The sequence below is a fragment of the Hypomesus transpacificus genome, chromosome 17, assembly GCF_021917145.1.
Source record: "Hypomesus transpacificus isolate Combined female chromosome 17, fHypTra1, whole genome shotgun sequence".
Taxonomy (NCBI): Eukaryota; Metazoa; Chordata; class Actinopteri; order Osmeriformes; family Osmeridae; genus Hypomesus; species Hypomesus transpacificus.
This window is the reverse complement of record NC_061076.1, coordinates 2,260,181-2,270,887: the sequence shown is the minus strand read 5'-3', so window position 1 is coordinate 2,270,887 and position 10,707 is coordinate 2,260,181. Positions and strand designations below refer to the sequence as shown.

Below are 10,707 nucleotides of genomic sequence, written 5' to 3'. Positions count from 1 at the left end.
CACACAGACTCAGGAAGGAGCTGACCACGGACGTTGCCATGGTGATAGCAGCTGCACAGAGGGAGGCAGCAGTGTGTGGGTCTGTTACATGAGGAGGAGGGGGGGATGTATATAACTGCTTATGGATATGAATGATTAATGACTTAGAGTGATTTGTTGTTGCCTCGGTAACATGTGTCAGATGGATATCTGAGCTATTAGAAGAAAAGAGAATGAGCGTGTCCCTGAAGATATTCGTTTTCTTTATTTTTTCTACAGAGGCTTGGTCTATGCCTGTTTTTGTGTGCAGGAGTGTGCATGTGCTTGTGTGCTTGTGTGTGTGTGTGTGTGTGCAGGGTCGATGCTGTTTGAGTACACGCTGGTCTCACAGTGTCTCTCTCTCCCTGTCTCTCTCTCCAGCTCATAGTGCTGAGAGGCTTCGATTCCCTCGCCCCATTTATTCAGATTTCATTGTTATGATCCCTCCCCCCCCCCCCCCCCGTTCCCAGCGTGACTCCTGACTAGACATCGCTGACACAGCCCTCTGCTGTTACACACCACCCGGCAGAGCCCAACATGAGTATTGATCTGAGCTGTGTATCTGTGGGCGGGGTGCAGGTCTGGTCCACGTGGGAGACGAGCTCCGGGAGGTGAACGGCGTCTCCATCATCCACAAGAGGCCGGACGAGATCAGCCAGCTGCTGGTGAGACATGGTGGTCATGCAGCGTTTGTGTTTGCTGTTGACTGTGGCTCCGTGGTCACCACCAGCCTCTGTCTCCCCCCACCCCCCTGTGTGCCCGTGCTGCAGTCCCAGTCCCAGGGCTCCATCACGCTGAAGATCATCCCCGCCATTAAAGAGGAGGACCGTCTGAGAGAGAGCAAGGTGAGCCTCACGACCAGGCGACGGGGAAGAGTCCCAACACAGAGCTCCCTGCTCCTGGTCCGAGGGGTCCCAGGCTGGACGGTCTGTGGTGCCTGTCACCCCTCCTGTGTTTCTCCTGTACCAGCCCGTGGTGATGTCATGGTGGTGTGTGTGTGTCTGTCTGTGTGTGTGTGTATGGCCTCTCAGGTGTACATGAGAGCCCTGTTTGACTACATTCCCTTGGAGGACAAGGCCACGCCCTGCCAGGAGGCGGGACTTCCCTTCAAGCGAGGGGACATCCTGCAGGTGGTCACCCAGGACGACCCCACGTGGTGGCAGGCCAAGAGGGTGGGCGACAGTAACCTCCGCGCCGGCCTCATCCCCTCCAAACTCTTCCAGGAGAGGTGAGACAGGGCCACACATGGTCACATCACAAACGAATCCATGATGGTGCTCTCCAGTTAGAGGAGAAATAGCAATAGGACTTTTCTTGTCAGAGAGGTTTAACCTATGAACTCTGGGAGGGGTTGGGAAAAGCAAAGTCTTCTGAGCGTTCAGTAGCGATAAGGAGTGTACTCTATATGCAGCGATTCCCAACCTGTAGGCCGCGGCCCACTAGTGGTCCATTAGCGTTGTTGGGGGGCTGCACAAATATTTGAGCTATACAAGCAGGCCGCGAAGTGGAAAACGTTGGGAATGGCTGTTCTATATACTATAGAATGCATTTCGATAGATCCAGAGAAGAATAACAATTCTAACCCTTGTGATAAGATAGTAGATACGGTTCCTGCTACGTAACAGCTAACTGTGTGGGCTTGCTGGCTCCTGAAAACAGAAGCAGATATTTCTGTGAAGCACACTGTCTACCATCTCATCCATATTTATGTGCTCTGCACAAAATGTTCAGATTTTTTTTTTTTCTTCTGAAGACGTTTTTAGATCAAGCATCCTCTTGAAGCATGCATGGATCTAAACATAGGTATGAATGGGAACCATTCAGTGTGTCCATGTCATCACAATATGGAGTTTTCTGTGAAGGGCAATCCCTGGCACTGCCCTGTGCCAACTTGATACAGGTCCAGCCCCTCCCACTGGCCTTGTCTTTGAACTTGGTTGGAGGTGAGGGTGGGGGGGGGGGGGGGGTGGGGGTCTGGATTAATCCTGGAGCCAGTGTGCCACAAAGAGAGGGAATATGGCTGTGGGTTTAATCTGCCTCAGCCACATCAGCCGGGGTCAGGGTGTGTTCTTCACTATCTTTCTCATGTCTTAATCTGTTCTTTCTGCCTCTCTCTGCCCCTCCTTCTTTTGCTACCTTTCTCGCTTCATCTATCCAACGCTGTCACTATGTTCCTCTACTCTCCCTCTCTCCTCTTGTGTTCGTTCTTCTAGACGACTGGCCTACAGGATAAAAATGGGCACGCTTCCGAACCCCAAATCCCCTAAAACGCCCGTCTGTAAGTGTCCTTCTGTCGTCCTCTCTGCTTCTCAGTGTCGTGTCTCATCCTGCCCGCTGACACAGAGGCTCTCTGGATTCACGTTTGGATCCGATGCTTCTCTGTCAGCGAGGGGCAAGTGTTATTCTTCTCATTTGTCACTGTGAAATAATCACGTCAGCACGAGATGGATAGCTGTTTATATCGACTCTTCACTTTTTCACACGGTCTTTTGTTGTCTCTTTGGCATCCGAAGTCTGTGCGCCAAAAACAGCACAAATACATTTTTCAAGTCGGAGTTGGAGAGAGCGGGAGAGAACGATAGGGACTGAGGGGGGAGGGAATGAGGGAACAGGATCACATATATAAATTAATCTCTTTCATGTCTAGTCCATCTGGCCAGTGAGCACAAAGTCTACGGCAGGAGCTAGGAACAGGCCAGGGCTAACAGTGTAAGTGACCCCCAGCTCCCTGGCTGTCTGCAGGCAGGCAGGCAGGCAGGCAGGCAGGCAGGGACGGGGCTAGCTGGCCATACCCAGGCCACGGGTGGAGAAGTGGCCATGCAGGTGAGAGGCTAATGCAAGCGGTGGCGCTTCGTGGTCGGTAATCTGCAGGAGATCCGATTAGGACTGAGCCACAGGGAGACAACAAGGGCTTAGCAATATGTCAGCCTGCCTTGCCTCCACTCTGCCATGGAGGGCCATGTCCGTGGGGGCCTCTCTCTCTCTCTCTCTCTCTCTCTCTCTCTCTCTCTCTCTCTGCCTCTCTCTCTGCCTCTCTCTCTCTCTCTCTCTCTCTCTCTCTCTCTCTCTCTCTCTCTCTCTCTCTCTCTCTCTCTCTGCCTCTCTCTCTCTCTCTCTCTCTCTCTCTCTCTCTCTCTCTCTGCCTCTCTCTCTCTCTCTCTCTCTCTCTCTCTCTCTCTCTGCCTCTCTCTCTCTCTCTCTCTCTCTCTCTCTGCCTGCTCTCTCTCTCTCTCTCTCTCTCTCTGCCTCTCTCTCTCTCTCTCTCTCTCTCTCTCTCTCTCTCTGCCTCTCTCTGTCTCCGCTCGCTCTCCTTGCCTCTCCCTTTGATTAATTCCCCCGGCCGCTCGAGCCGCTGTTTTAATGTGGGTCACCCCCTCGACCCCTCGACCCCTCGACCCCTCGACCCCTCGACCCCTCGTCGACGTCACACACGAGAGACAGAGATCATTTGCTCCTTTCGTTATCTGTCGGGTTAGGGTTAGTTGTTACCTGTTGTTGTGAGAGTTGTGTAAGTGAATCTCCAGTTGTGCCTCTGAAAGTGTACCAATGCCGTCTGCCATATTCAGAACATTTTGTAACTCTTTTGCCAAGGTGTCTCTTCTCTATCCTCTCCCTCACTGCCTATGTCAGATGACCAGGGATGTGACAAAGGTGGGTACATTTGACTCTGTCTGTCTGTATAAATATGTACTGTATACATACCTCTATTTCTCTTTGCGTTTCTGGAAATGTGAGAAGAGGAGGGTTACTGTCTGCCTGCCTGCAGTGTGTGTGTGTGTGTGTGTGTGTGTGTGTGTGTGTGTGTGTGTGTGTGTGTGTGTGCGTGCGTGTGCGTGTGTGTGTGTGTGGGTGTGCGGTGCGTGTGTGTGTGTGTGTGTGGATGTGTGTGTGTGTGTGTGTGTGGGTGTGTGTGTGTGTGTGTGTGTGCGTGTGCGTGCGTGTGTGTGCGTGTGGGTGTGCGTGTGTGTGTGTGTGTGTGGGTGTGTGTGTGTGGGTGTGTGTGTGTTGCATGGGAGGAGCAGCCCTCCAGGGACTGATGCTACTCTCAGTTAAAAATCCTCTCCTCCTGCTGTCGGCCTGCGAGACCAGAATAGAGATTCCCCGGGTAGCAGGTTGTGTGTGTGTGTGTGTGTGCGTACATTGTCATGCTAGGCAGGCAGAGCAGAGCAGCAGCCCTACAAGCTGTTAAAGATAACACTGGCACATCCTCTCTTATCTCCTGAACTCTTCTCACCTCGCCTATATTCCATCTTCCTTTGCCTGCAGTGCTGTCGTTTTTCTGCTCTTTGTTTCAACTTTCCTCACATGTCTCCGAAGATGTCCGTGATCTGAAACATTGAAATTTGATAGTTTGTGTGTCGTGTTGGATCAGTACTATTTGTTCTGCTCGGTGTTCGTGAAGCTGTATCAAAGCAAGGCCGGGCTTGGAGAATGTGTCTGTGTGGCCAAATAACTCTCACAATCAGCTGCTTCCAAGGGAGCTCCTCTCTGTTCCTCTCTTCTCTGTTCCTCTCCTCTCTCTCCCCCTCTCTCTTCCTTTTCTTATCTGCCTCCTCTCCTCTCCCCCCCATCTGCTCTCCTCCTGCCCCGTGGGAGGGCCTGGGAAGGCTCAGTGTCTGGGTGCCTCTGTGGCCTCAGATCGCTCCGTCAAGGCTGTCACTGTGGGCTCTGAGGACCTGCTCAAAACCTCCCCTCGCTGCCAACCCTTCCGCCCTCCCCTCCGCCCTCCGCCCCGCTGCCTGTCCATCAGCCTGTCCGCCCTGCCTGTCCACCCCTATTACCCTGCTCTGCTCCGGAGCCACACCGCCAGCCCACCTCTCTCTGTGCCCCCTCCCTCACCCCTTCCCCCAGGTCTCTTACCCTGTGCTCATCCCCTGTTCTCCCTGCTTGCCCCCCTACAGAGGACTGTGACTGTGAGGGCTATTTCAATGGACAGTACATAGGTGAGAGTGTTCACGTCTTTCTCCGCCTTCCCCTCCCTCTCTGCTGCCTGTCTGTCCGTCCGTTAAGGCCTTGCTGTCCGGCTGGTTGGCTGTCCGGCTGGTTGGCTGTCCGGCTGGTTGGCTGGTTGGCTGTCCGGCTGGTTGGCTGGTTAGTTGTCCGGCTGGTTGGCTGACTGGCTGGCCGCTTCAGCTTGTGAAGTCTGTGGCTGCTCTGAGGGCTCCTCGGGGTGGGGGGAGACTGGAGGGGGGAGACTGGTCGAGAGGGGGAGATAAAGTCGTGTCCGGGGCAGCCGCCGTGTCACTGGGAAACACCACAGCCCACCAGTCGGTTCTGTTACTGTATTTAACACCCCTGTGATTTGACACACTAACAGGAGTTAGGGAGAGGGAGGTCTCACTTTCTGGAGGTGTTGGTAACAGATCTGGTTCATGAGAGACTTGTTACATAATTAACAACAACTGAGAGTGGTAGCGTAGCATAAAACTGTGAGGAGAAGAAGAAGATTATGTAGTGTAAGTACACCCTGACACACCAGATTAAATAAGACCTTGCTGTGCCAGATTAAACCATGTAAAGAAGACCCTTGAGGGCGTGACACATCTCATGACAATCATCCCATAGAAACCATAGCGACTTAGAGAACCGTTGCATTGCCTATCAGATTTATAGGTCCTGAAACCGAATGAGGCTCCACTGGGAAGTAATATTTACCTACTTGATAACAGCGGCCAGGAAGACTCCACCCCCCTGTCCTGCCCTCCCCCTGACCCCTGCTGCCTCCTCCCCCCTCCCTCTCTGTCCCCCTGCCCTTCAGTGACCCTCCCCCACTTCTCAGGGGCTTTTGGAATGATAAGCAGAACATGGGGGACCCAAACACAGCTGACGATCAAACAGTGCCCTCTAATGGCCAAACACACTTTTAAAAACATTTATTAAAAAAAATCTTTGTATGCATGTTTCGAAGCTGCATTGGCTGACTGTACGTCATAGTGAATGCATTAAATGTGACATTTTAAATAAAAAGATATTTAACGCATTTGAACCCCCTCAAGTAAGCAGTGTTTGGATTCTCCCTAACCTGCCTATCTGCCCCCTCCCTCCCTCCCTGCCTCCCCCCAGCCCCCCTTCCCTCTAACCCCCCGCCCTGGTGCTCTGGCTGCCCCCCACCCCCCACGAGGGCCCTGCTGCGTTGGACGCATTGCACACTCAACCAGGCACGTTTCCTGCTCGTTGGCCTTGTGTGGAGACGTGAGGGGCGCTGGGTTGTGTGATGCTCTAACGCCAGTTATAGTCTCTCCTAAGTGTAAAGCAGGGGCGCCCTCCTGTGGTCAGGTGTTTTCCTGGGAATTTTATTCAGGTACTGTTCCCCCGGCTTGTTCCCTTCCGATATCACAGCAGGGGCACGGGCAAGCCTGGGCCTGACACACACACACATTGTGCTCTCCAGGGCCAGGCTTGCCCACCCCTCCTGGATCACTCATGTGTCAGCTGCATGCCTTGACGATACAGCTCAGTCCGCTGTCTGTCCACTAGGAATGACTGCACTAACACACCTGTGTCCAGCCTGCCGAGCAAGGCTGCTATCCTAGTTCATGATGAGAGAGGGAGGCCAGAGTGTGTTGCTGTCTGCTTCCCTGCTTGGTCCTACAGGACATGCAGTGTTTTCTCATCTGGTTACATGGTGTTGGCTGAAGTCCTGTTCAGATGCCAGATCCATGTGCTCAGGCTTTGTTAGTCACATGCTCTCCAGGAGCACAATGAGCAACCTCAGCACATTTCTCACAGTTGCCTGGCAGCGCATCTGTGCCAGAGATAAGTTACGATCAAGTGTGCTAAGCTGTGCATTGTCTGCTGTTCAATATTGACAGGTCACGTCGTCTGTTGGATTCAAGGGCTCACGCAATTCACTGGGGCTTAATGCATGATTATTAAGGTTGCTGCAAAAAGAACATTGAACAGTATTAGACCGAAGAGGGCTCTAGATGTTTTGTATAATGTGCATGATTATTTGCCACTGATAAGATGTCTTTAAAATGTTTGTTTTACACCCTGATTTTTGGCAGGAAAACCTTTCTGTAAATGTGGATAACCATGTCATGGCATGAATAGATAGGACCGATATAGTGTTGTATGTTGGATGTAATGCTGTCAGGACACTTTATAGTATGATACATTCTCTCTGTAAACTCTGTCTCTCTCTTCCTGTCTCCACCTCCCACCCCCCATCATCACCCCCCATACCCTGTTTCTCCCTCTCTCCCTCTCCCCTTCTCCACCTCCCGGCTCTCCCTTTCCTCCCCACCCACCCACCCCGCCCTCACCCTCCCTCTCTGCCCACCCCAACCCCAAACCCTGGCCTTCCTTTCTCTCCACCATCTGTAGCTGGTCTCAGGAGAAGTTTCCGGTTGAGCCGTAAGGACCGTCCGGGTTCCTCCGGTGAAGCCATTGCCTCTGATCCCGGAGACTCGGACTTCCTGACCTATGAGGAAGTGACCCGGTACCAGCAACGGTCCAATGAGAGACCTCGTCTTGTGGTGCTGATCGGTAAGACTTTCAGATTCAGTGACGGAACCGTTTAACTTGTTCCCTACAATTCCCTGTCACTTTCATTTTTTTTTTTTAATTAATGTAAGTAATATTAACAGCTCTCAGCACAGTATTAACAGCTCTCCCTTTCTCTCGCTGCCACACACACACGTACACGTGACAGGTTCTCTCGGAGCACGCATCAACGAGCTGAAACAGAAGGTGATTGCTGAGAACCCACATCGCTATGCTGTGGCAGTACCACGTGAGTCCCCCCCCCCTCCTCCTCCCCTCCCCACAGCTCTGCTCCAGCCGTCCAACCCACCCCCCAACCCCCCAACCCCCCCCTGCAGCCCCTCAGCCTGGCCACGTCTCACCTCCTCCCTGCCTCTGCCTCTGCCTCCTCAGATACCACTCGTCCCAAGAAGCCGCACGAGAAGGAGGGGGTGGAGTACCACTTTGTCACCAAGCAGGCGTTCGACACCGACGCCCAGAACAACAAGTGCGTTTTCGTCGTCCGCGTCTGTGATGTGTTCTTCGTTCATCCGACGCGTCGTACAGATGATCTCTAGCCGGTCTGGTGTACGTGGGTGTAGCACAGTGTGTCGTGTTCATCGCTGCTGGGTGTCTCCTGTCTCTCCAGGTTCATAGAGCACGGAGAGTACAAGGACAATCAATACGGCACCAGTATTGAGGCCATCCGATCAGTCCAGGCCAAAAACAAGATGTGTCTGGTGGACGTGCAGCCTGAGGTAGGCCCGACACAGGCTGTCACTTGTGCTCCACGTCCGCCCTTCCTGTGGCAGGCGTCCTATGGCGCTCAGTCACAACAATTAGCTGTAACTGTTAGCGCGCTTGTAATGGGATGGGATTTGTGCGTGTTGCGTGCGTGTGTCTCACGGTTTTGTGGCGCCGTTGCCGTGATTCCCCTCAGGCTCTGAGGACGCTGCGGACGGCTGAGTTCAAGCCCTACGTGGTCTTTGTCAAGCCTCGCGTCCCTGAGAGCAGACGGCGCCGCAGTGCTGCCACCTCGCCTACAGGGGGCGAGCAGGGCCGCGTCACGGTGAGGATGGCTGCGCACAGAAATGGGACAGCTTTCAGCTCGTTAAACAGACGCCTCAGACTAAATATAGACCCTCTCTCTGTCTCTCTCTCTGTCAGCATTTGCCTTTATGTTTTTTCTGACTTATTGTCTCTGTGCTTCTCTTTTTGCTCTCTCTCTCTCTCTATCTCTATCTCTCTCTTTCTCTCTCTCTACCTCTCTCTCTCCCTCCCTCTCTCTCTACCTCTCTCAGGATGAGGACCTCCAGGAGATGCGGCAGTCAGCCATCCAGATTGACCAGCAGTATGGTCATCTGGTGGACCGGGTCCTTATCAAGGAAGACACGGCCAGCGCCTGTGGGGAACTGCGTGGCGTTCTGGAGAGGTTGGAGCGGGACACCTTCTGGGTGCCCCTCAGCTGGGTGCGAACCTAACTCCCTCCCTCTGTCACCCTCTTGAGTGGGGGTCCCAGTCCCCTCCTGATTACCTCTCCTGGCCCCCCCGGGGGGGGGGGGGGGGGGGGGGCAGTTTGGAGGGTTACTGAGCTGTGCGGCCCTCCTGTGGACTGATGCAGGGCCAGGCACACACACACCGAGACAGAGAGAGGAGTGACATGAAGCTCAAAGCCCTGTTTAGCATCCCTGTTTGGGTTATTCACTGGAAAGGACCGCAGATCACAGCTGATCGTGACAGAATGCCCCTTATCTTGTCATTTATTTATAAAAGTATGTCATGTTTATTTGACGCTGTTTCATTTTGGTTCCTTTCGACAGGGAAGAGGGTGTCTCTGAACTGACAACATTGTCAGTCGAATATGTAATGACATTACATTTAATGGCTATCATTTCCACCTGCTGCTTAGGTCTGTTAGAGAAAGGTTATCCTGTCAGAAATCTGTCTGCTGTTGGGGAGCCATCCAGTATTCTCCCCGTCCAGTACTTGAATGTGAACGATTAACCATACAGTTCTTCCTCCCTCACTTGGTCTGCCCATGTAGGCAAGCTGCTGAACCAACAAAACAATACTCACATTCTGGAAGACAAGGATATATGACTATCATTTAAAGACATTTCTGTCATGCAAAGATGTTACTGACATAACAGTAAGGCAAATCCATCTGCTTCCATTACAAACAGTTACTAGTAATACATCAAATTGAACCTTATATAGATGTCCTGTACAGTAATATTGAATGTTAGGTTGTATAGTATTATCAAGTTTTCTCTGTTCACTTCCTTAATGGTTTGTTGTGTTTTTAAAAGTAGGAACTGCACGACAGCTGGTTATATAATCTGTGATGTATATTTAAATACAGATCCTTCTGTGCCAATGAATGATCTCTGTCACCACATCAACGCAACCTGTTTTTCTTTGATTCCTATAGTAGCTAATCCTGACAACTTGTTTACCTTTGATTCCTAGCTAATCCTGACAATGTGTCTATTACTTCGATTCTGGGATTTAAAACGGTCTGTGTGATGTCATACCTGGATGTATGCACACAAACACTGCCTACTCTAAACGTGTTAAGCTCCGTGTGTAAATAGGAATGGCTCTGACACAGTTCATACTGCATCGAACCCAGTTAAGAGTGTATGAAACAGGTATGTGTGAGTTTGGGTTTGGTAGAGGGAAAGTTCTCTGTGGTCTGTGATGAGCAAGGGCCGTGTTTTTTCGAAGTGTCGGTCTGCAGGAGTTAAGTTGCTGCCGGACCTGACATTGACATTGCGAGAGGAGACTTACTGATTTGGATGCCGTCTTGTTGTGAATGCAGCTGTGCAGTGTCACATAGGAACCCAGTGGACTGTGGAACACAGGTGGAACGTCTAGTACTCCCATAGGGAAATGGGGAACCATGAGAATGTCTCTGTGACATCTTTTTGATTGCTACAAATAATGGTACCAGGTATGAGTGTATGACCATACCTTCTGTACAACTAGAATTTGTGTGTGTGTGTAGGCCTACAACGTGTTGTTACTGTACGTGTGTGTGTGTGTGCTGTTTTACCAACCCCATGTGAGCTTTCCCAGGGTACCTTCCAGAAGCTCCTTGTCTCTTCCACCATGCTACCGTATGTCCTCCAGACATATGACTGTATTCCTGTAAAGATCCTATAAAGGCCAGAATGTTGAGTTGGTGACATGTAAAAAGTGCCATAGTAAAATCCGATCTATCTA

The 10,707-nt window shown here is 51.8% G+C and overlaps 1 protein-coding gene across 1 annotated transcript in view; it reads left to right on the top strand.

Moving 5' to 3' along the window:
• mpp3a (MAGUK p55 scaffold protein 3a) overlaps positions 1-10,707 on the top strand; it is an 18,804-nt gene extending 8,097 nt beyond the window's left edge. Inside the window, exons 8-20 of the mRNA XM_047038212.1 lie at positions 598-683; positions 789-863; positions 1,050-1,246; positions 2,232-2,296; positions 3,649-3,669; positions 4,920-4,961; positions 6,254-6,319; positions 7,345-7,506; positions 7,673-7,753; positions 7,897-7,990; positions 8,132-8,240; positions 8,423-8,551; positions 8,784-10,707. Coding sequence (XP_046894168.1) covers positions 598-683; positions 789-863; positions 1,050-1,246; positions 2,232-2,296; positions 3,649-3,669; positions 4,920-4,961; positions 6,254-6,319; positions 7,345-7,506; positions 7,673-7,753; positions 7,897-7,990; positions 8,132-8,240; positions 8,423-8,551; positions 8,784-8,963 — 1,307 coding nt within the window. The 3' untranslated portion in view covers positions 8,964-10,707. The remainder of the gene's footprint in view (positions 1-597; positions 684-788; positions 864-1,049; positions 1,247-2,231; positions 2,297-3,648; positions 3,670-4,919; positions 4,962-6,253; positions 6,320-7,344; positions 7,507-7,672; positions 7,754-7,896; positions 7,991-8,131; positions 8,241-8,422; positions 8,552-8,783) is intronic.